The sequence below is a fragment of the Eutrema salsugineum genome, unplaced genomic scaffold (genome assembly GCF_000478725.1).
Source record: "Eutrema salsugineum unplaced genomic scaffold, Eutsalg1_0 scaffold_13, whole genome shotgun sequence".
Lineage (NCBI taxonomy): Eukaryota > Viridiplantae > Streptophyta > Magnoliopsida > Brassicales > Brassicaceae > Eutrema > Eutrema salsugineum.
Genome location: NW_006256885.1, coordinates 3,657,003 through 3,681,692, shown reverse-complemented (window position 1 = coordinate 3,681,692; position 24,690 = coordinate 3,657,003). Strand labels below are relative to the sequence as shown.

The 24,690-nt window shown below is 38.2% G+C and overlaps 7 protein-coding genes across 9 annotated transcripts; 5 read left to right on the top strand and 2 right to left on the bottom strand.

The window, feature by feature from the left end:
* Positions 1-1,594: 1,594 nt before the first annotated feature.
* Positions 1,595-2,819, top strand: LOC18025124 (phylloplanin). The gene is made up of 2 exons (XM_006406753.2): positions 1,595-1,921; positions 2,339-2,819. The coding sequence occupies exons 1-2, from the start codon at positions 1,654-1,656 to the stop codon at positions 2,617-2,619; spliced, it is 549 nt and encodes a 182-aa protein (XP_006406816.1). The 5' UTR covers positions 1,595-1,653; the 3' UTR covers positions 2,620-2,819.
* A 509-nt stretch (positions 2,820-3,328) lies between these two features.
* Positions 3,329-5,061, bottom strand: LOC18025123 (bidirectional sugar transporter SWEET16). Its single transcript, XM_006406752.2, has 6 exons — positions 4,937-5,061; positions 4,795-4,831; positions 4,474-4,684; positions 3,974-4,138; positions 3,714-3,833; positions 3,329-3,618 (listed from the first exon to the last, which is right to left on the bottom strand). The coding sequence occupies exons 1-6, from the start codon at positions 4,968-4,970 to the stop codon at positions 3,490-3,492; spliced, it is 696 nt and encodes a 231-aa protein (XP_006406815.1). The 5' UTR covers positions 4,971-5,061; the 3' UTR covers positions 3,329-3,489.
* Positions 5,062-6,763: 1,702 nt separating this feature from the next.
* On the top strand, positions 6,764-9,133 carry LOC18025122 (probable acylpyruvase FAHD2, mitochondrial). The gene is made up of 7 exons (XM_006406751.2): positions 6,764-6,990; positions 7,171-7,336; positions 7,656-7,708; positions 8,066-8,128; positions 8,498-8,548; positions 8,623-8,740; positions 8,881-9,133. Exons 1-7 carry the CDS (start codon positions 6,883-6,885, stop codon positions 8,994-8,996), a joined length of 675 nt encoding a protein of 224 aa, XP_006406814.1. The 5' UTR covers positions 6,764-6,882; the 3' UTR covers positions 8,997-9,133.
* A 294-nt stretch (positions 9,134-9,427) lies between these two features.
* LOC18025121 (putative pentatricopeptide repeat-containing protein At3g16710, mitochondrial) lies at positions 9,428-11,424 on the top strand. 3 transcript variants are annotated; one of them, XR_002900796.1, is made up of 3 exons: positions 9,428-10,476; positions 10,549-11,065; positions 11,178-11,424. XR_002900796.1 is itself a non-coding variant. In XM_024159647.1 (2 exons), exons 1-2 carry the CDS (start codon positions 9,439-9,441, stop codon positions 10,886-10,888), a joined length of 1,350 nt encoding a protein of 449 aa, XP_024015415.1. In that variant the 5' UTR covers positions 9,428-9,438; the 3' UTR covers positions 10,889-11,019. The 3 variants fall into 3 exon arrangements, 1 of the variants encoding a protein (XP_024015415.1); XR_002900795.1 differs by having other exon boundaries at positions 9,428-11,065; XM_024159647.1 differs by lacking the exon at positions 11,178-11,424 and having other exon boundaries at positions 9,428-10,777; positions 10,878-11,019.
* Positions 11,425-11,827: 403 nt separating this feature from the next.
* On the top strand, positions 11,828-13,233 carry LOC18025120 (RING-H2 finger protein ATL2). Its single transcript, XM_006406749.2, has one exon. It carries the CDS (start codon positions 11,946-11,948, stop codon positions 12,861-12,863), a length of 918 nt encoding a protein of 305 aa, XP_006406812.1. The 5' UTR covers positions 11,828-11,945; the 3' UTR covers positions 12,864-13,233.
* A 4,618-nt stretch (positions 13,234-17,851) lies between these two features.
* On the bottom strand, positions 17,852-21,708 carry LOC18024992 (condensin-2 complex subunit H2). Its single transcript, XM_024159080.1, is given in 12 exon segments — positions 17,852-18,423; positions 18,503-18,658; positions 18,753-18,854; positions 18,995-19,093; positions 19,176-19,337; positions 19,409-19,581; positions 19,675-19,981; positions 19,983-20,108; positions 20,197-20,339; positions 20,426-20,532; positions 21,057-21,156; positions 21,257-21,708. Coding segments are annotated over 12 exon segments (2,046 nt in total). The 5' UTR covers positions 21,441-21,708; the 3' UTR covers positions 17,852-18,036.
* Positions 21,709-22,290: 582 nt separating this feature from the next.
* Positions 22,291-24,566, top strand: LOC18024990 (uncharacterized transmembrane protein DDB_G0289901). Its single transcript, XM_006406746.2, has 2 exons — positions 22,291-23,760; positions 24,200-24,566. Exons 1-2 carry the CDS (start codon positions 22,492-22,494, stop codon positions 24,371-24,373), a joined length of 1,443 nt encoding a protein of 480 aa, XP_006406809.1. The 5' UTR covers positions 22,291-22,491; the 3' UTR covers positions 24,374-24,566.
* Positions 24,567-24,690: the final 124 nt, after the last annotated feature.

Sequence of the window (24,690 nt, the reverse complement as noted above, 5' to 3'; positions counted from 1 at the left end):
TATGGTGATGAGAACTTATACATATTACTAACATTTTAGTGCCTTACTTGGTTAACTCCCGAATGGCTTTTCTTAGGATTTTCTGGTTTGTATCAAACTATTATTGAGCAATTACCGTAAGCAAGAGGGCAACTTGATCGTGATATACGACTAATCGCGCCGTAGATGGATCTTTTCTGGTCCCTGGGAGTTTAGTAGAATACAAAAATAAGTTACATTCACATTTACGTATGAGATAACTCTTTGTTATGGCTATAGAACGAGCGATTGAGCTCAATCAAAGTCGAAGATTAAAAATAGGTTCAATGGACCAATCTATAACACAAGATGGGTGGTGGATTTTCTCTTATCTCCATATACCAAGAGTCTACTTGTGTAAGTTTGATTTGTTTATATATCATAAAATATTTAAGCAGGAAAAAAGGAGCCAAATCTATAGGAGAGCCCTCCCTATGACTTTGGGGTTTAAGAGTTAAGACCACTCGATGATGCAAATTGTCGGATGGACTTTGTAAAAATTGAACTCATCATATCTTTTTCTTCACCCAACATTTTAGGATGCATCTAAAGACAAAATTGTAGTCCAATATTCTGTCTTTCTTTCTTGATATGTCTCTTTACCTTGTGGGTTCCGATATCTTGACGAAACTAATATATATATTTTTTAAAAAAAAACATCGACATGTTACATATTTTTTGCATGAGAATGAGTTTTCTTTTAGTTTCTAACTTTTAAAAATATTGTCTTCACTCAGTTGGGTTTTTTTTTAAAGCTTTTGTTGTCATAATATAGGATCTAAAAAAAAAGATAGAGGAAAAATTATTTTTGTTGTAACTATGTTTATCAATTTAGTTGTAGAACCAAGAATTCTCAACATGAGTTTTCTTCTGTCAAAAACTTACGCAAAAGCTCACGAAAACTTCATTCTGTTCAATATCTAAGTTACAGATTATCATTTGTATTTTGGTATGTGTCACAATTTTGAGCTCAAGATTTCTTTGTGAAATATCATGGAAGCAACAAGTTGTTTTGCGAAATTGAACGGTTTATGATGGTATATACATATTTTTGGATTTTGATTAGTGATTAGTAAAGAGAGATGTATAATTCACTATTGATTAATGATTATACCCCGGTAGCTTTGGTCCGAATACCCATATGAATTTCTCAATACAATAAGGGTCGAATTCTTGAAACTCATATATTCTCACGCATGGATGGGTTTGAATGCAATCTCAAATACGACCGGTGCTGTTTGCTATTGCAAAAATTATAACCTACCGAATGTAGCAATTGAACGCATGCGATGATTTAGTATACACTGTATAGTACTCTATCACAATACCCGGCTAATTAATCCCCCCGGATATTCCTATGGAAAAATTGCATGGATATTCTTGCATAAAATTATATAATGTATAGGAAAGGATAAATTTGATTTTTGTATGCAAATTAAAATTACATTTTAGGATTTTGGGTTTACGATCAAACCTATGGACTTTTCACATAAATAGATGATATATACGTATATAGGAGGGGCGGGACCTATAAAAACGGTTCTATAAAAAGGCTGCATGGGGGAGACACTTAATCGCATCCAAAGCCGAAAGCAATACACATCTCTTATTCTCTAGTCTCTAATCCCCAAGATCATGACAATGCTCAAGAACAAACGCATAACCTTCTCATTGATCTTGGTGTGTCTCGTGATGGTGTCTCCAATGGCTAAAGCTCAGCTTGGTCTCGGTGGTGGTGGTGGTGGTCTTGGTGGTCTTCTTGGCGGTCTCGGTGGTCTTCTTGGTGGTGGTGGTGGTAGTGGTGGTGGACTTGGGGGACTTGGAGGCCTTTTAGGTCTCATCAATATCCAAGGCATACTCCGTTGCTCTGTCAATGGCAATGTTTCCGCTCCTATTTTCCCTAGTAAGCTTTCCTTTTGGATCTCTATATAACCGGAGCAACAAAATTTGTATTTGCTCTCCAAACCAACACAAATTAACCAGGCCGGTTTGTTATAGACTTGGTAATAGATTAATTACATATAATACAAGATAACGTTTATGTTATAGGTTTTATGTTAAGAATCTGCCAAAAAAAAAAAAAAAATTAGTATATGACATGCATGTAAATATATAATACTGTGATGATATCGAATATACAGAATTATATTGACTCCTACATACAAGTATTTATATAAGTTATATATTTTGTATTCGTGAACGAGTTTATAATTCCAAACAAATGATATACCACTCACTTTTTTACGTTTTAAAAAATGTAATTTCCTTATAGATTATTCAACTTTGATAATCTCCAAAATTGGTGGTATAAAATGAACAGATGCAGGCGTGCAGCTACAGTGCGGGGCACAAAACAACGTCGTTTCAGCGTCGACAACGAACGGTGCGGGGTTATTCTCGATACTAGTAAACCCAGTTCAGCTTTTGCTTTCTACACTCCTCTCCGATTGTAAGCTCGCCGTCACGACCCCTCTCTCCACCTGCGACGTCTCACTTCCTACCGGCCAACTTCTCTCACCGTTGACCCTCGTCGGAAACACCGTCTCTGGTCTCATCCGCATCGCCACCCTCGGCCCCGTCGGCTTTCTCCTCGCTAATTAATTAGAACTATACTTTATGTTCTGCGACTGTGTCTTTAATTAATTTCCATCTCTCGTTATATGTTGTTTGTTTCGTGACCAATTTGTGTTTGCTTGCGCATGCGTTAACCATATATGCATGAATAAGGTCTAGGGTTTCTGTCTCAGTTTTCAAAGTCGCATGCTGTTATAAAATGTAAGAATTAATTTCCCGTTTTTTTATTTGTGTGTGTGTGTGTCCGTACTACTTATATGATCCACCTCTTATGATCGTAAATGGATTAGCTAACTACAAAGTAAAAACCAATGTTGAAAATATTGAAAATGTACCAAAAACCACCCGAATATATTGAAAATATATGATCAAAGTGTACCAAAAACCAATGTTGAAATAATATTGACGTTTAAAACCACCCGAATATTTAGATATTGGCTAAATCAATTAGAAAAAAGCTAGTCAACGTAAAAGTTAATAGATTTCTCATATCCAATTAATGCAATTACTCAATTAGGAAAAAAAGTATTGTAATTTGGTCAATGTTTTGAGCCTTTTCCATTTCTACTAATGAGTTTGACTTGAACACTTTAATTTTATCTGTAAAGAACAATCTGAATTTGAAACAAAGACATCTTTACTACTATTTTTTTTATAAAAAAAAAAATTATATGTTAAATATATTGTTTGTGAAAATACATGTCAGAGTTAAATTAACCTATATAATACATGTGACAATCTTGTGAATTCAATTTAGAAGAAGGTAAAGCAAATACTGTAAGTCAAACAAATTTATTGGTAATAAAGACAAACAAATTTAATTGAGCAAAAGGATTAAACAAAGTGAAGGTTAAAGGTGAGTGAGGAGTTGAGCAAAAATAACAAAAAAGAGGTTAATTAAGAGAGGAGAGGTTGACTTGGTGTGAGGACTTCCTCTTCATCTTCTACGTTTGGTTTGGCGTTTCTGTAAAACGCATAAATTAGGAGTTGAATTGTCCCAAGCAAAAATCCCATTCCATTTGGCACCTAGACACACACAATATAAGTCAGTTTACTATCATATTGTTAATACTACAAGTCCCTATTTCATATAAAAAAAAAATCAAAACAATGATACGTACTAGTAGAAACACATCGTGTAAGAGTAAAGCGTAGAAACCCCAGATCGCGCCGTTTAGGAAGAGGAAAAACGACAGCCAAAACGGCATGTACTTGACACTCTTCGTTGTCACAACTGTTTTCTGCTCGGATCAATAATGTAAATGATTAATGTTGATTACAACGACATTTACGTGTATACATACAATTCCTCTTCTCATTATTTGTGTGTAGCAAATGTGAATAATATATAGCTTGACAAAAAGAAAGTAGAGAGACTTACAATAGCGGAAAGAGGAGATCCATACATGATAATGTTGAGAGTAGCACATATGAAACCCATCGAATTAGAACGCATTTTTGCATCTCCAAACGCAGTTCTTGTTCCCACAATCGCTATAACTGGGAAAATCACGTTTAGAGCTAGAACCACAAGAACCGTGTTTAACTGAAAAATCAGATTGGAAAGAAGAAACAAATGATTTAGTTATAAATTAAACGCGTACAAGTGGACCATTTATATCATAGTTTTATTTTATACAGCAAGTAGACATCTATATATTATCAATCATCAACTTATTGATAAGTTCTGCAGCTAATCAGATTTGAATCTGAGTCATACCAATGCAATCCCTTATCTGTCCATCAATTAATTATTAATGCAGATTTCAAATAACAAAAAGACACATAAGATCTCACTATCATATATATATATATATATATGCAACCAGAAACTATATAAATAATAAGTAATTAAATACACAAGTAGAGAAGAAAACGTACGAGTCTTGGTTTAGGGACAAAGAAGAGGAAAATGAGAACGTAGATGGATTCAGCAAGAGCTCCAAAGCCATTGACCGTAGAGACCAAGTATTCGCCAGGTGTCACGATTCCGTAATATGTCCATAACGAGCAACTCATCAACGTGCAAATGTACGGCAAACATTCGTACTCCTCCGTCGATCTCCGTTTCACTATCCTCCAAAACGTCTCCCTGAGTTATTAATTCACGACCCATTTCTTATAATCATTGAGTCATATATTAGGTTTAATCAAAAACCAGCTAAAAAACCATAGAGATAGAAAAAGTGAGAGCTAACTCACACAGGAGAGAGGAAGACAAGCACCGATATTACATTTCCTGCATCGATCATAAAATAATATAAACTAATTCTCAGTTATGTTATAGACAAAATTATGGCCATGTGTAGATTAAATCACATGCAAGGGAAGATGAGAATGTTACCTATAACTCCAATATAGAAACTTAGTTCTGCCATATATATTCTGAGGATGAGTTTCTGAAGAAGGCAGAGAAAGAAATACTGAAAGAGGCTCAGGCTGAGAGAGATAGAAATAGCAAATTATGAGGCGACTTTGTGTTTATCTGTCCACATACGATATATTTAAAGATATGTATGAGTTAGCAAACAAAAAATTATAATATATGAGTTTATGGTAAAGTATTAACAAAATATAAATTCTCTTTCATACAGCAAAACGAGGACAGGACAGGACAGTACAATAATGCTAAAATAAAATGGCTCATGTAGCATGAGAATATTTGATTAAGGATAAAAGTAGGAGTATCGTGCATACCTTATTCTATACTTTTCAGGTTGAGTAATTCTTTTCCTTTTGTTCTACTTCTTTTTTTTTTTATATTGAAAACTGTGATTCAATCAAGAATTTTATGGATGTAAACAGAATTATTAATAATTACATTATAGCGCAAATCTATCGTTAATGTGAAACCTGCTAGTTGAAAACTATTTTTGCAATGATACCTTAATTTCTTATTAACAAAAATACAAATAATAATATATGCACAAAATTTTGTTTTTGGTTCAAGTTTTGACCAAAACAGCTCAACCAAAACACGAAAGTTGTCATCTCATAATAAACAAATGAAAACGAAACTTCAGCAAAAAGTAGCACATAGCCACATACTTCTGATTTTATGCTTTAAAGCGACATGTAAAAAAAAAATTGTGCCGCATGTATACTTAAACTTTTCTGGAATTCAAAATCAAACTATAGATTTATGTCTATGGACTCCAGATTAACAGATATACTCTTTTCTATTTTACCGATTTAAACACATCATTCAGATTATAAAAACACAGAAATTTTAAAAATTTGCTTTAAACTAGAGATTTGACCAAAACATTAATATTAACAAAAATTATTTATTCTATGGTTTGAACGTGTTTTTGGTAACTAATAATGTTCATTCTAAAATTATAGATTAAATTTAAAGTTTACTTTAAATTAGATATTTGACTCGAATATTTAAATCTATAGATGTTACATATACATTTCTCATTCTAGATAAATCGTTTATTTTACTGATAAATTATTTACTATAGTCAAGATTTAACTTCAAATTAGATATTTATCCGAGCATTTAAATCAATTAAATATAATTTATACATTTTTTGTTTAGATAAATTATTTATTTTATCGATTGACTGTATTTTTGTAATCAAAAATTATTATTCTTAAAATGATATGTTAAAATAAAACTTTTACAAATTTGTGTTGTAATATCGTCTATGTAAATGTTCTAACTAATTTGTAATAAAAAATAATTTAGTGAACCAGAAAAAATCAAAATTTTACTTGAACCTAGATATATGATTTCCAAAATCGTGATGCAAACACAAACAGTAAACTTGTTTAAGTAGGAAGAAACTACACATGAAATCAATATAAAAGAAAATTGAATTTATAAATGTGAAAAAAAAACTCTTTATAGAAGTTTATCTGCCTTCAAATGATTTAAATTGATAGAATTAAATCTTAGATCTGAAATAATATTTTCGATTGAGGATACATCATTTTTAATTTTTTTATTTTTTCGAGATTTTTGATTAATCTAAACACGTTTTCACGATTTTTGGTTGTTAGGTAATTGATCAATTTAATTAAAAAAAAAATTTGGAGAATCAACATCCCCACCTCAGGACAGCAGACAGCAGCTATGTGAATGCGACTAGAAAAATAAAAATTTTAAGATTTTACGAAGCAGTAGGTCCATATATTTTAAGTAATTTTCTACTTTTGGCCACTGACTTTCAAAGCTTCATATAATGACCTTGATCCGTCCCACCGAGTGGACTCGGTAACTCAGTCAACAGCGAGTCATTCTATACGAGAGGAGAGAAAAGGAAGACTGTGTTGACTCTAAAAATGGCGACATCGATGATTAAGAGGTTGTTCAAGCAGGGCACGAAGATCGTCGGCATTGGCCTCAATTACGCTTCTCACGCCAAAGAACTTGGCAACGCCCTCCCAAAGGTACAATTTTTATTTTTGTTTTCCCGAGAAAATGATTCGAGCAAAATTCAAAAGCTGCCGCGTAAATTGAACTGGAAAGATTCCCATATAGATCTCATGTAAAAGCCCTTCATTTTTGCTTTAGTTTGATCATGATTTTTACCATTTATCTGTGTGTGTGATGTAATCTACTGGAAGTAGGACCCGATAGTGTTCTTGAAGCCAACCTCGTCGTACCTGGAAAATGGTGGAACGATTGAGATCCCACATCCTTTGGATTCACTTCACCATGAGGTGGAACTCGCTGTAGTGATTGGACACAAGGCCAGAGATGTCCCACAACGGTTAGCCATGGATTACATCGGAGGTAATTAGCTAGCTGCTCATATTGATGGTCATCTTTGTATGATTTAACGACTCATGAATCATGAGCAACTTCGCTGATACAGAGAAGAATTAAAGTCTTCAACTTTTGGTCCAATTCAATAACTTGGAAATATACTTATGCTGCATTGTATAACATTGGTAGAGTATGTGATGTTGGGTGTGTTGTGGTTGTGGTTTTGGTTTTGGTATGGCTTCTTCTACATTATATAGCCATTGTACGTTTGCAAGTTAGTACATTTCCTTCTAATATGTATGATGTTCTTGTTATCCTTTCTTATTTTGTTCTCCTTATTTTCTAGGATATGCGCTTGCTCTTGATATGACTGCTAGGGAATACCAAGCTTCTGCCATGGTAGATAACCATTCGTATTTGTACATACAAGTTTCCACTTTTTCTTTTCTTTTTTTTTTGCTTTTCTTCTTGCATGTTCTTGCTTTGCCATTTACTAATCCATCCCTCACTCGCCCTTTAATGATAAGATCTTGATAAGGTTGTAACTTGTAAAGCATAAATTGGTCGAGCTTTGATATGTGAGATAATAGCATATGTTTGCGAATTGATTTCATCTTTCTGACCATCCTTTCCTGTAAACAAAATTTAGATTTGTGGTTTTGCACACATATCAATCCTTTTATGTCCTGGAAATATAACTGCTTATGCAATCCTTTATATCATTTATCATGAGAATGTTTATATTCTTGTCTCCAGGCATCTGGTCTGCCCTGTACGCTTGCTAAAGGACATGATACCTTCACTCCCATCAGCTCTGTTGTAAGTCATGATCTGGAACTTATTTCCCAAAATGCTAGTTTCAGCAAATCATATGAATAGTATTACCCTCAAAGAGTAAGAGTTTATTGTGAAAAGTGTTACTTTAATATGTTTAGCAGACCCTTTATTCCTTTTGTCTGGATTCAATTTGAACCAAGATCACGGCAAATGCAACTCGGATTTGATAACAGATTGCTAAGTGTTATTGCGTCCACTGGGATTTATGTGATACTGAGATTGGGATGCTCATCAATCATCACAACCAGTTTATATGGGAATATGCGCAACGAACATAACCGATTAGCTACTGATAGCAAACACTCTTTTGACCTCTTATCTTAAATTTGGTTTCTTTTATCGGGTTTTTAGCTACCAAAGGCAATGGTGCTGGATCCCAATAACCTGGAACTTTGGCTAAAGGTTTGCCTCTTCCTGCCCTGTTTATGTTCCCTAGCTATGTTTATGCCCTCTTAGAATTTCCATCTCTGTGATAGGTAGATGATGAGACAAGACAAAAGGGTTGGACAAAAGATATGATCTTCAAGGTCCCATACCTCATCAGCTACATAAGTTCTGTAATGACCCTCTTCGAAGGAGATGTCATATTGACAGGTAAAAAAGGATCCCATCTTTCAAGATTCTGCATTGAACCAAAAATTTGTAATATTGAAGGAAGTAGATTTGATTGGACTATAGCTGAGAACATTCAGGATATTATTGTGAAGAAAGTTGGTGAATGTATGTATGTATAGGTACACCAGAAGGTATAGGACCTGTGAAGGTTGGTCAGAAGATAACCGCCGGAATCACCGGTCTCTCTGAAGTTCAGTTCGATGTTGGTAGGCGTGTAAAGCCATTGTTGAGCTAGCGTTTTGTGAATCGTAGTATATCGTAATTTGTTTTGTATAATCTTTAACTATGAGAGCATTTCACTTTGTTTTTTCTAGCTATTACCAACTACCATGTCTTGTTAACTTTTTGTGCTAGTCTTTAACCATTAAAGCTCTTACAAAACCACTTCGACAAATGAAGGAGAAGTTCTATCACAAAGAAATCTAATTATGTACTTAACCTAATCTAGTTATGCAATTAAATTAATCTAATTTTGAAGATCAATTAAACTAATTAAAAATAGTTGAAGAGAGAAAAAGAAAATGGTTAAAAGACTACGCGAGAGACTCAGGTCATGTCCGTCGCTTCTCTTAACAAGCATACGAGAGGGTTTAAGCGTTCGTCTTCTTCTAGCGTTTCCTCTCTCCCACTTTCTCTCTTTACTCACAGGGAAATGACTCCAGAGACATAGATTGTGAATGCGTAGATCCATTGCGACTGGGTTTGCGTCGATAGCGAAGAGGTTTCTTCATCATAGGCATCGTCTGGAGATTGGTAATCCTGGAGCTCCTCCTTCCTTTAGCCTTTGGGGTTTCTGTTTCTGGGTACGAGCTTTTTCTGATTACCGAGACAATTTGAGAAATGGTCTTCACAATCTTCAGTTTTATGAAGCTCTCGATTTATTCACTCGCATGGTTCACTCTCGTCCTCTTCCCTCCATCGTCGATTTCACTAGATTATTGAGTGTTATTGCCAAGATGAAGAGGTATGACGTTGTGATCTCTCTTTTCGAGCAAATGCAAATGCTTGGAATTTCACCTGTTCTGTACACCTGCAACATCGTGATGAATTGTTTGTGCCAATCCTCTCAGCCTCCTTGTCTTGCTTCGTCTTTTATTGGGAAGATGATGAAACTTGGTTTTGAGCCTGATATAGTCACCTTTACTTCTCTGCTCAATGGTTTCTGTCATAGGAATAGCATCGATGATGCCATAGCTTTGTTTGATCAGATTGTGGAAATGGGATATAGACCTAACGTTGTGACATACACCACGCTGATTCACTGTCTTTGTAAAAACAGACATGTGAATCACGCGTTAGACCTTTTCAACCAAATGCAAACCAATGGTGTTAGACCAAATGTTGTTACTTACAACTCTCTAGTGACTGGTCTTTGTGATTCCGGTAGATGGAGCGATGCCGCCTGGCTCCTGAGAGACATGATGAAGAGGAAAATAGATCCTAGTGCGATCACTTTCACTACATTGATCGATGCGTTTGTGAAAGCTGGGAAGCTTTTGGAGGCTAAAGAACTGTACAAGGTGATGATCAGTATGTCTATAGATCCTAATGTTTTCACTTACAACTCACTGATCAAGGGGTTTTGCATGCACGGTCGGCTAAGTGAAGCTATGCAAATGTTTCATCTGATGGAAAGCAAGGGATGGAAAGCAAATATAGTGACTTATACTACTCTCATACATGGATTTTGCAAGTCTAAGAGAGTAGATGATGGGGTGAGAATCTTTTACAAAATGTCCCAAAGAGGATTACTTGCCAACACAATCACTTACACCGCGCTTATTCAGGGTTATTGTCTAGTGGGAAAACCAAATGTTGCTCAAAAACTGTTCAATCAGATGGGTTATCATGGTGCGCCACCTCCCGATATTAGGACCTACAACGTTCTGCTAGATGGTCTATGTTGTAACGGGCACGTAGAGAAAGCAATGATGATGTTCGAATACATGCGGAAGAGAGAAATGGATGTTAGTATTGTTACATATACTATCATTATTCAAGGGATGTGCAAGGCTGGTAAGGTGGAAGATGCTTTTGATTTATTTTGTAGCCTTTTCTCCAAAGGGATGAAGCCGAATGTTGTAACATACACTACAATGATATCGGGATTTTGTAGGCGTGGCCTAATTCATGAAGCTGATGCGCTGTTTAAGAAAATGATAAAAGATGGGTTCTCACCAAATGAACGTGTGTCTAAGTAGGTGATACCGCGAGCTGAAACTCATGAGGAGTTAAGTGTTACTCTGATGCTTTTGGTCTCACGCATATGATGGTGTAGTTGCAGTTTGGGGAGAGGACACACAGGTTATATAAACTTACCTTTTATAAGCTTAGGTTCAAAACTTATATTGCTTCATGATGCTGTATGTTGTATTGGATTAAACCTCAAATATTGTTGTGAATTGTAACTTTTCAGGTGCAGTTAAGTTTTGACATACCTCGTCAGCTGCATAGGTTCTGTAGTGATTCAATTCCAAGGAGATGTCATCTTGACAGAGGTATTTGTCGTTGAAGGCTTTTTCTATCGTCAAGATTCCGCATGGAAGCAGAGTTGTACATTTGGAGTATTGAAGTCGAATAGTATTGTTAAGAAAGCTAATCAGTGTATAGATAGGTTGTGGTGAAAGGTATATAGGATCCCTGTAAAGATTGGTCAAAACTCAAAAGGCTATTGAGCTAGTCTCTTATGAATCAACCTCCATTTATTACAATAAAAAACTGCAATAAAACACAAACCAGGACCATTTAAAAGAAACAGAAACCGAGTATGAGAATGAATCAGAGAAGGAAAGGAGAAAAAAAATAAGAAAGTATAATTTTTTTTTTTTTTTTTGGTCGAACATAAGAAAGTATAATTTGTTTTACTAAATTCACAAGGTAAAGTATTTACTAGCGTTTTGGCAAAAGAAAAACAAAAAATTGTATTTTTCTAGCATTTTTGAAAAAACATATTCGAACTCAATACTGAAAAAGTTAACAAAATAAAGTGTGGGGAAGGGCAGAATGGTCAAAGAGAAAATTCGCGCGTCAACTTTGGCGTCGTCTAACATTGCGCTTTCGCACGAACCTCTCTCGCTCGCTCTCTCGCCATTACTAAAAACCCAAACTTTCTTCGCTTTCTTTCACTAGTTGACTCTCTCTCTCTCTTTCTCTCTCTCTGAATCTCTCACTCGCCACCAAAATCATGAACTCATACGAGCAGGATCCGATGGCGAGACCCGACGGAAACATCTCGGCTTCTCGGCCCTACGCCATGAGCGGAAAAATCATGCTAAGCGCAATAGTAATCCTCTTCTTCGTCGTCATTTTAATGGTCTTCCTCCATCTCTACGCTCGCTGGTATCTCCTCCGCGCTCGCAGACGCCATCTCCGCCGCCGCAGCCGTAACCGACGCGACACAATGGTTTTCTTCACCGCCGATCCTTCCACCGCCGCCGCCGCTTCCATCGTCTCCACACGCGGCCTCGACCCCGCCGTCTTAAAATCTCTCCCCGTTTTCACTTTCTCCGATTCGACCCATAAAGATCCGATCGAGTGCTCCGTTTGTCTCTCCGAATTCGAAGAGACCGAGTCGGGTCGGGTTTTGCCCAATTGCAAACACACTTTTCATGTTGATTGCATCGATATGTGGTTTCATTCTCATTCCACCTGTCCTCTCTGCCGCTCTCTCGTCGAGCCTCTCGCCGGAAATGAAAACACCGCGTCGTCGCCGGCGGCTGCGGATGAGCAAGTCGTGATTGCGATTTCTTCTGACCCGGTTTCTTCGATTGAACCCGGTTCGAGCTCTGGATTGAGCGGTGAGCCCCATGGATCTGGGCCTTCTGCAATGCCGACGGAAGATTTGGGGAGAAAACCGGCGGCGATTGAGGTACCGAGGAGGAATTTCAACGAGTTTGAAAACGATTTGACTCGGAACTCGCCGGCGAATCACTCGTTTAGGTCGCCGATTAGTCGGATGTTATCTTTCACTCGGATGTTAAGTAGAGAACGGAGAAGCGCTTCGTCTCCTATTGCCGGAGCTCAGCCGCTATCGCCGTCGTCGATCTGTCGGATACCCATGACCGGGTCAGATATCGAACGGGGAGGTGAGGAGACGAGGTGACTTGCCACGTGGATGTTCCTTATTGGTTTTGATTTTAACCTCGAGGAGAATGCAAAAGTTTATTATATACAGTGATGATAAAAGGCAACAAGCCTTTGTCGAGGGTTGATTTTCAGCGCCCGTGAACACGTGGCGTAATCTGAACTACCATCGAGTCAATATGCACCGTCCGTTATTTTTAGATTAGATAGGCTTGTTTGAAGATGTACATATAGTCGGTCGTCGATATTGAATTCAATTTCCATTTATTTTTCTTTATCTTCTCTTTTTTCTTTTCCCATTTCTACATGATGTTTCTGTAATTCCTATTCAGTGGTCATGAATTCATGATAGAGACTTTACATAAGTTTATTTAATACCAATTTAGAGTCTTGAGAACCCATCTAATTTAAAAATTTGTCAGTTTATTGAATGTAAAAAATTCCATCATCAAAACAGTCAAAGGCATATATTTCATACTCTATCACCCGCTCTTTAATTATGGAAATGTCAATTGCGATCATTGTTTAATTTGAGAATAATCGAACAAAATAGTAAAATTAGCATTGATATAAATTGTTTTTAAAAAAATGAGCGTCTATTGGGTGCATGTTCTTCTGTCGTCCGACCCAAAAAAAATGTCATTGTGCATGTACAAAGCTGAAATTGTTTCATAAATTAGTATTATTGGTTAAATTAAGTTATGTACATATATCTTGTTAATGTTTCTTCACATACATGATACATCTTACTTGTTAAATACGATTATGATAGGTCTTTTTTGTGTGTGTGCATTCTCTGCGTTTCTTTACATATGCTACAACTAAGTACCTTGCAAGTTACACCTTAGAAAACATAATGTGTTACTGTGTGGTCTGATTCTCTGATTACTTCTAGTTGATCTGGTCGAGTTAACCTTTTTATTTGTTTTGGTATATCGTACTCTATTTACGCAAAAAAAAATATATATAAAAAAACATGCAGGCAATCAGATTCCAACGATCGAATCCCATGTATAAAAAAAGAGTTTTAACACGGTAAGTAACAGTCAGTAGGAGATTTATAGTGCTCAACACGACTACGAACGACTTTCGAGTTTTGACTTTAATTCTTTCACTTGTCACTTTTATAGTTTATAAATGTATTGAAAAAAGACTCTTGGTTACTACGCGTAAGTGGACCAAGTCTTATGCCTCCTAACCACACCACAACATGTTGCAACTAATTCATGTTCACAACAAAACGGAGTAACAACTCGCACTATCTCCAAATCCAATCATCAAAAGTTTATTATTGATATAAAACAACTCGTACTATCTCCAAATCTAATCATCAAATTTTTTAAATGAAAATAATACATAAGAACATATTGCTGTCGATGATTGTCGTTGAGAAATACGCGTGAATGATTAGTTTTTGATACAAAAATATTTGATTATCAAAAAAAAAACCTAAAAAAACTGAATAAAGGTTGGTAAAGCTAGCAATAGAAACGTAAATGAAGGGGCAATTTAGGTACGTGTGTACTAACTCATACAAGTAGAAGACAAAAACAAAATCAACATGAGTACAATTTCCGCGAACTTTCCATCGTCAATTAGATGACTCGAAAGTCTTTGTTGCTTTCCCAAAGACCCAAAAGGCAAAAAGTCCTAAAACAGTGTTATTAAGGAATTTACATGTAGCTACAGTCCGAGACTCATTTGGTATGTTTCTTCCTTTTCATACTCTAACGTCGTTTTATGTTTCTTTTTTATTGGATTTGTTACTAATTTATAGTTTTTTTTTTTTTTTTTTGGTCGAACATGTTAAGATTCATACCATTTTCAAGATTTTACATAGTTGTGAGGGATCACTTATTACAAGAAGAGAAAGAGAAAAAGATTAGGAAGAAGATTAAGGATACATCCGTTAGCTTATGGAACCAAGATGCTGGAAATATAACTCAAGAAGGGAGGGAGACGTCGTAGAAATCGGCGGGAAGGAGAGGAGACGATCCCGAAGCATTCTATCCACCGAAGCACGAACAACTGGGACAGGGGAGCTGGAGTCTTTGAAAATGCGAGAGTTGCGCTCTCTCCAAATGGCGTAGATAACGACTTGAAGCAGAAGCTTAAACACAGACTTCAGTCCCACTGAAGAGAAGTGATTCCTGGAGGAGATGAATGCAACGACAGCACGAAGCGAGAGAGGAACAGGAGCGCATACTCTGTTTACAAAACGAGTCCATAGGTCCGAGGAGAAAGAGCAGGCGAAGAACAGATGGTCATGCGATTCAGGCCCTGCTCTACATAAGACACATTGGTCGGAAACAGCCATTCCCCAATTCAAGAGTCTGTCTTTGGTGGGGAGCCGAGATAACATGGACAACCAGGTAATAAAGGTACAGCGGGGAATAGCTTCCTTAAACCACACCGACTTATGCCAAGCGACAGTGGGAGCGGTCACCCGCAAAGCATTCCAAGTAGCCTTAGACGAGAAATCCTGCACAAAAGTACCTGAAGCACTTCGCCATAGATAGCGATCGCTACCGCGAGCAGCGCTGGGAGGAGAGGTAGATGTTAGAATGACCTGCAAATCGTGCGCCTGATCGGATCTGGCTGCAGGCAAACGCCATTCGCCATGCCTAGTGGCGTGAACGACCTTATCTTGAAGCCGCAAGCGAAGTTGTCGAGGCCCTCTTTCTCCGAAGAACCTACTCAATGGTCCAAGCTCCGTCCAATAATCAAACCAAAAGGAAGCATTCTCCCCATTTCCAATATCACACCGCATGAAGTCTACCAACCGGTGCTTTAGTTGGAGCATACTCCGAACCGTAGGAGAGAATCTGATGGCGTCTTCGGTTTGCCAAAAACACCGCCGATGGAAAATATGAGCCCGAAGCCATGCCACCCAGAGAGAACCCGATTTCGAGAAGAAGTTCCAAATGAGCTTCAAACGGAAAACCGTCTGAAACTCCTCCAACAAACGAATACCAAGGCCACCCTCAGCCTTCGGTTTGCAAACGTTTTTCCAGGCAACTCTTGCTCCATTCGCCGAGCAAGTCTTGTTCTTCCAAAGGAAAGCAGCACATAGAGAGTCGATTTTTACATAAAAACTCTTAGGAAGAGAGAAGACTGAGCTCCAGAAGTTAACCATACCGTAGATAACGGAGGCAACGAGCCTCACTTTACCGGCAAAAGACAGCAGCTTAACAGTCCAACTATGCAGCTTGCTAGTGATCTTTTCAATGAACGGCTGAAGAGTAGATAAAGATATTCTTCTCGGGTTGAGAGGCAGACCTAAATACCGAGTAGGGAATGAGCCCAACGTAAACCCAGAGAATCCACAAAGCTCAGCAATCTCAATTTCATCATAACCACCAAAGAAGATCTCTGTTTTGACAACATTCATGTCCAGACCACTGATGCTCTTGAACTCGTCCATAACCTTCTTAATACCCGAGAGAGAATGTTGTGATCCATCCGAGAAAACCAATAGATCGTCGGCGAATAAAAGGTGGGTAATTCGCGGATCTTCACAGTGGGGGTGAAGAGTCAACATTCCATTGTCAGCAGCATTCTCTAGCAGAGATGATAACACCTCCATGACCATAATGAACAAGTAAGGCGAGATCGAATCTCCTTGGCGTAACCCTTTCTTACCAGCAAAGAAACCCGCGAGCTCCCCGTTGATAGATATCGAGAATCTGGGAGAAGTAATACATTCCTTGATCCAGGAAATGAACAAGGAAGGGAAATTTTGTGCCTCAAGGATTTTTAGGACCAAGTCCCAACACACGGTATCAAACGCCTTGCGGATGTCTACTTTCAGCATGCAGCTCTTGGGACATGACATGTTGTTATACTTCCTGATCAATTCAGATGAGAGAAGCACATTCTCACCGAGACTTCTACCTTTTAGGAAAGCCGCCTGGTTCGGACTAATACACTGAAGAAGGACCGGCTTTAGACGGCTCGCAATAACCCTGGAGATTACTTTGTAGATGATGTTACAGCAGCTTATGGGTCTGTAATCACCGAGTTTGCACGCCTCCGGAGTCTTCGGAATCAAGGTAATGGCCGTATTATTTAAATCTTTAAGGAGACGACCATTCCTAAAGAATTCCATAACCCCAGCAACTACATCTTTACCAACTGTGTCCCAAGAAGAGCGCAAAAATTCCACAGAATATCCATCCGGCCCTGGGCTCTTATTCAGAGGCATAGCAAAGACAATCTCTTTAATCTCATCAGCAGTTACATCCCTCTGAAGATCCATCCTCTGCGATTCAGAACAACGAAATGACATCAACGCTTGAAGCTGTCCAACAGAGCACGGAGAAACAGGCATCTCTGTGTGACCAATGATCCCTTTGAAGTAGTCAGCAGAATGGGATTTAATATCATCAAGAGTAGCAATCATCCTGTCATCTACATCTCTAAGAAAATGAATATGGTTGCGAGTAACTCGTTGGGCAACCATTCTGTGGAAATACCTAGTATTCTTATCACCCAAATGCAGCCATCGAACTCTTGACTTCTGAGCATAGAACTTTTCTTCCGCAGTAATGAGAGTTTTCCATTTGGCCCGAGTTTGATGTTCCTCCCTTGCAGTTTCCGGATCTGGGTTAGACAATAGAGTCCGCTGAAGCTCCATAAGTATAGTTACTAATTTATAGTTATGTGTATATATACATTCTCTCAGTGATAAGTATAATTATATATATTTTTACTAAAATTTATTTCTCGCTGAAAATTGTTTTCAGAAGTGATAAGTCAATAAGTTAAAAATGTGATAAAACAACGAAAATAAATGGACAAGTGGCTAAGAAAAAGATGCAATCATGCAACTTGAGCTAAAAGTTGGAACAGATCGAACAAGGCATCTAGATATATAAGAGTTATCTATGACATTATTTGAAAATTTTCAATTTGAAAAAGTTATCGATTCGATTCTCTTGGGATAAAGAACCTCAAGTTAAAAAAATAATCCGAACTCTTAAAATTTCCACAAGCACCGTTTCTAATATGTTAAAAGATCCTCAAAAGTGGAACGCCTTTCATTGTTATTACAACATATGCTACCTCTTCTAAGTTCTAACAATGCCTTCATTATAAATTACATAACTGACAGTTACAGAGTTTCCTAACTGTCTGATTAAAATGCCACACCTACTACAATCTAATTTGTGGAGTCATTAGCCATTTTAGCTTTACAATTTTCTCGCTCTGCTTTTGATTGAAGAAACTTCAGTTACCTCGCCTACCTCATCAGATCTACTCTTTCGTCTCTTCTTACTGTTCGGTGTGCATCTTGCGCCGACACTGTTGATCTTTGATATCTTTAACGAGACTTTCCGAGTCTGGCCTGAGCCTGACACAGAACATGTATTTGGCTTCTTTGGTGGTGGTGACTCGTGAGCTTTGCCTTTGGCTATCGGGGATTTGGCTCGTTTCCGGGGTAAATGCATTGCTCTTTTCTCAGTCTTTCTGTTACAAACACTGAGCAACCTAACGCTGAAAGGATTAACCGCTGTATAACACACTGGTTGGCCTACGGAGTTTCCAGGTTTTTCGAGATCAACGTCTCCATTGTTCACCTGGAAAAACATTTTTAAGTCAAATGATGATTTTCTTGTTTGATGTAACATATAGAAAATGTTTTCCTCTGTGACTTACCAACTGAAGAAGAGCGGAGAAAGCCCGGGCTACATCGTGCTTTTCTTGGTCTTTCATGAGATCAGTAAAGGTCTCGACGTTTCCACTATCTTCAACAGTCAGTTTGTTGATAATCTTTGCTCCATATTCTTGAATGTCAAAAGGAGGGTGTAGCTCCTGATCGTAGAATAAAACCAGACGATTTAGAAAATGTATCACATTTCTGACTTCAAGTGAATGGTGGTAACAGAAACTAGGAGAAAGAGATTACTTGTTCTTCTAGGTTTTGCTCGATTTTCTGTTTCCACGACGAAACCCGAGCAGCCAGATCCGTTTGCTTCTCACTTTTAGCTATGTTAGCAAGAAGAGCGTCCTACAAAAATACATAACATTTAAGCTTCCATAAGAAAATGGATGAAAAACACCAACTCCGGGGTAGTAAAATATGACATCAGAAGATGAGAATTTAAACATCTGAGATTCCATAGAATCAGATTAAACCAATGTAGTTACCAGGTGTGAGCGACAAAGATCTTCCAAGCTTTCTTGACAGTGTGAGTCGTCGTTTCCAAATCCATCGTAGTTGGGAAAATCTGCCGCTCCACCATCATTCTGCATGAAATTAAAAGAGCGGATAAGTGTTGCATATATATTCCACCAGTGTGATCAAATAAGTGAACTAATAACTACTCACCATATGGAGACCATCTTCATCCATGAATTCATGATCATCATGCTCCCCAAAATCATCGAAGTCGCCATTATTAGCTTCATCATGGTTATCCTTATCGCCGTCCTTGTGATTGCCATTAGCATCAGAAGGTTGTTTTCCTCCATTCACGAGCAACGCTCGAAGCTGAGATCAAAAATATCAGTTTTTCATTTCTGCATTAATATATCAGAAAAGGCTATAGAGAAAACACAGACCTTCTCGTGATAGGGAATGTCTTGTTGTACTCTCTCGTCTTTACCAGTACCACGGCGCTTCTCCCAAATTCCGTTGAGCTCTGTGCTGATGGGACCGTTGGGTCTAGCGAGAGGAAACATGGAAGATATATGGTCCTTGGTAAGGCTCCCTCCGATCTTTCTGAAAGTTTTTACTGATCAAGAAATAAAGTATAACATGAAGCAGAAGTAAGGCACAGATCGAAAGATATAGCTTAGAAGATCAATCAAGATAGCCATCTCCCAACCTTTTTTGAAAGGCTTCACTTTCAAATTCCCGGGTTCATAGGGATTCAATGGCTTCCATGGATCATCTTCATCAGCATCTGTATCACTTAAATCCATGGTTCCTCCATGGTCATTATCAATGTCAAAACCATGATCATCGTCTCCAAAGATAGGAGGAGGTTGAGACCCTTGGTTACAGTTTTCAACATCGGGAGCATTCCCAACTATTGGTGACGAGTTGAAATTGGTGCCCTGATTCTTTCCCACAGATGATCTACGAGCACTTCCTCCAGAACGTCCTGCTGGTGAGTGAAAACTTTTACGAACGGGAGCTGCCTCTGAGAGCACTGTTCTTTCCTTTACCGGCATAGTTATCACCTAAAAATTCATTTACCGCTACAGCATCACATGGGTCTAATAGAATAAAATCCCGGTAGAGATGTGTAGTTGCCAACTGCAAGACATGAAAGCGAAAAAGCAGTTCAAACCCCAGGCTCTTTTTTATTTTCCAATACTCTGAGAGGTGGAAGAACATGCTATACCAGATAGGATTCTAATTCTCCTCCGTCACCACTAGTATCCAAGCAGTCACCTTCAAGAACAACTAGATTTGCCGGAGGCTTCACAAACTGACTTGGACAGGAATCCCCGCCAACCGAGTTGTCCAAGCTATTCTTTGCGTCCACTATATACTTAACAACATCTGGATTAGAAATCTGCTCTCTTGAGTGGCACCAGGATATCATGTTAAAAATTCAAAACTTTATCTACCTGGGATGTCATCTACATTCCAGAAGAGATCATTTTCTTCTTCATCAACCTGACGAGAGGAGCTTTCCTCAGCCTCGTTTGATGTACCTTTGGACTGTTCTTGCTCTCTGATTAAGATAACAAGAACAAAATGATCAATGAGAGAATCATTTTTAACTTTTTGAATATGTAGCCTTTTGTAAAATTGAGAAATATATATGGCCTCTATTTGATTCTAATACGATTTCTGGTTTTTCCAGTACATCATTTCTCTAATAATTACAAGAGGCTCAGGATGCAAATTTTCCAAGTGAAATCAAGAGGGTGATAAGATGACCAGAACTAACGATTAGCAACTCGAATACTAAAAAAAAACAAGAAATCATCAAGTCCCAGCATAGACACAGCACTTATGTAGAAAAAGGCGTTTTCAAGTGCAGCCATTGAACCATTGTATAAATTCACTTCATCTGTGAACACAAAGCAGACCCATACACAGAGAGAAAGATGATAATAGAAGTTAGCCCCCCTAAAATCCTGAGATGTTTGGCATCTACCAAAAAGTACTGATCTTTTATCATGTTCGATTACCTTTGCTTATTAACTAATGAAGACAAAAAAAAAAAAAAACAGGGAATAAAAAAAGACGAACCTTTGTTTCGAAAGAAACTCCAACGTACGTAGGACCAAATTGTACAAGTACTCCACTTTCTTGCTGTAAACCTGGACCGAACCCTGAAGCAGCAAAGCAGCTACAGAGCCCCGGAACATAAAATCGAAACCCAATTTTCAATGACCCTAAATCAAATTAAATACAACCAGAAATCTCTGAATCGAAGGAGAACCACAAACCTTCGGCGAAATTCACAGGAACCTGACCATCTTCGTTCCCGGTGATTTCTCCGGAGCAAATTTTAAGTAGGTACTCTTCTAGCTTTTCCGACAAATCAACTTCCCAATTTGCCACCAAATCTCTCTCCGGCTGTACCGTATGAATCCTCTCGCCGCGAACTCCACCGCCACCGTGACTCGTCATTTTCTGTGAAGCCGCACGGAATTTAAGCTTATATAGGGAGAGATTGGATTAGTCATACCCTTAAGCGTAAACCCCGAAAAAAGGGCAGAAACCCTAAAATTGTGAATTGGGATCCTAACAAAAAGCGAAATTTCCAAAAACAAATCTCACGTTTTCAGGTTAAATTTGAGAAATTTTAATGGGAAACGAAGGGAATAGGGAATGAACGATCCAACACAAGAATTCAAATGATTACTGAAAGATAGAAGAAGGAACTGTGAGACTGAGAGAGTTGAGAGAGTTTGGGGAAGAGATACGAAATGTTTTGACTTTTTGACTTCTCAAGATTTTCCCGCTTTTCGTAAAAATGCAAAATAGTGTTGGGCCCTAAATCCATTGGGCTTAACCCGTTCAACATCTCTAACATTTTGGCTATCAATTTTCATGTTTCAACATTTTGACTAGTAAATTTTCATGTTTCAACATTTTGAGATTTTGCTATATAGTAGTATGAAAGTGACTTACTTCCATGTTCTAGTAGCTTTTTATTATGCAAAAAGTTTATTTTGTCTCAAATGTTTCCACTATCTTGAATTCTTGATCATGCGACAATTTTGTTCTTTCACTATTTACTTAGCATACAAGTCTAGCCCAACAATTGCTAATATTATAATTTTTTCTTTTGAATGCGCCAATTAATCTGGAAGTACCAGTTTCTCCCACAAAGGAGACAAACAAACAGTTAAGGCCTCTTAGCTAGTAACAGTAATTCTAATTTTCGACAAAGTTAATAAGACAAGGAAAAATGTAATGGTAAAAAGATGGGCTGTATTGAATGGAAGCTCAAACATTAGGGATCTTTCTAAAATTTTTATTTTATTTTCTCTTTCGTTGGCTCTGGACAACAATCGCTAAAAGAGATCTCTAGATTGCTGGTGGATTCGAAGAATCTCTCACGGTTTGTTCTTGACGACGAATCACATTCTTAATTCTATCCAGCTCCGCATCGGTTTTCTCTGTTTGTTCCTGTATCAGTTTTCTTTTGTAAATCTCAAAATTTTTAGTAAGAATCATGAATTCCAACTTCGGGAAGAGATCATCTGGGTCGATCAATAGCTTTGATTTCGATCTAGGTCTCGGATCAAGCCATGGAAAACCTCTGAATGGGCAGAAGAGCCAAACCTCTTCTTACTCAAGCTCGAATTCGCAGCCGAGACCCGCGTGGCAGCCTGGTAAGCCTTCGTGGACGCATCAACCGGCGCCGAAGCAGACGACGATCCGATCCGAGATCGGAAGTGGACCGACTTCAATGGTCGGCGATATTCACGGTAAGACTTGGGGTTCATCCTCGGGATCGGGCTCTGGTATTGGGATTGTTAACAAGGATCCGAGCTTGTTCGGAGATCTAGTTGGATCAGCCATCGGAAAATCCAGCGGAAAAGTTCCGTTGAAGAATGCCCCGCCTGCTGGTTCGAACAAGAGCTCTTATTCCATGGGGAATTTGGCCGATTCGTTGCCAAAATCCGGTAATTCGATGAATAGCGGTGGTGGTGGTTGGGGTTATAGCAGTAATCCGGGTGGTTTTTCAGGCGGTTTCGCAAGCTCCGGTGGTGGTAATTCCGGTGTTAATGCTAATAGCAGTATTAAGAATCCAAATCTTGGAGGTCCTTCGATGAAAACTATGTCTGGGACTAGCAATCTTAGTGGGTCTGGTCTTCCTTCGAATAGTGATCCGTTTGGTTCTTTGCTTGGTTTCGGATCAAAATCATCAGGAAGCAAAACCGGAAAGACTAACAACAATGCACAAAGCAATGCTTTTGGGAATTTTCAGAGTTCATACCAATCGAATCCGAACAGTGGATCAACCGCTAAAAGCAACGACTTTGGAGATTTCCAGAACGCCGCCAAATCAAACACATTCTCATCAGGCGGATTTGATTTTGGTGTGCAAGCAAGTGCTCCTCAAGCCTCGAGTGCAAATGATGATCCCTTGTCGATGTTTTCCACTTCCAATACCTCACCTGCACCAGCTACACCACAGACTGAAGATTGGGGATTTGAAAGTTTTGACGGTGGGGCTGATTCTGGTGGCGGTTCCACAACCGAGCTCGATGGGTTGCCACCGCCTCCACCGGGTGTATCAGCTACATCAGCTAAGAGCAAAGGCATTGATAACCAGAGGCAGGGTCAGTATGCTGATGCCATAAAGTGGCTCTCTTGGGCTGTGATTCTTATGGAGAAAGCTGGCGATCAAGCTGGATCAGCCGAGGTCCTTTCAACTAGGGCTTCGTGTTACAAAGAAGTCGGAGAGTATAAGAAGGCTGTATCAGACTGTACCAAGGTATGTGTTTGTTGGTTGATTTCCCAGTTTTGATTATTGCACATGAATGAAAAGTCATATTTGTCTTTGGATGCAAGATTCTCTTGATTCGTAAAGAGACTCTCTCTAGCTAGGGTTGTATATGTTATAGGGTTTATGACTCTTGATGGAATCAATACTGATGTGCTTTTGAGGTTTATGAAACTTGACAATATTAGATCTTGGTCCTTGTGGAATCTAAGATATAATACGAGAGCTTTGTGAATATGGAAGTTATAGAGTCAAGTTGTAGAAGAAATACCATTACTGAACAGTTCTGTGGAGCTCAGCATCGTTACATTGCTCCATAGATGGGGTTCTTGTAAACTGAGAACAAAACCAGCACTCCAGCATCTGCAAAACCTGTTGTGCAAAATTTCAGACATTTCCTTTTTTTGTTTGTTCCAAAATGTGGTTGTAGGTACTTGATCATGACAAAAAGAACGTGACCATTTTGGTTCAACGAGCACTTTTATACGAGAGCATGGAGAAATACAAACTCGGAGCTGAAGATCTAAGGATGGTTCTGAAGATCGATCCGGGGAATAGAATTGCTAGAAGCACCGTTCACCGCTTAACCAAAATGGCTGGTTGATTCGTAGATCCTTCCTTTCATATACCGGTATTTCAGTTATTGTCTCAAAGAGAAACAAAAGAACCTTCAAATCTCTATAATCTTTCCCATTTTCCTTTGCTCGATACCGTTTTGTCTCTCATCCACGGACCTTGCATGTGTGTATTCTTTCTGATTTTCCATGGGTTCTTCTATAAAATGGTCAGCTTATGTAGTATGTGGGTTTTGAATATAATTTTTTTTAATGGTGCATTATATGTTGTTGATTCTTAATTTCTTATCAATTGGATATTCTTATACACTACACCTTTTACGATATACCATCAATATTTTTTGAT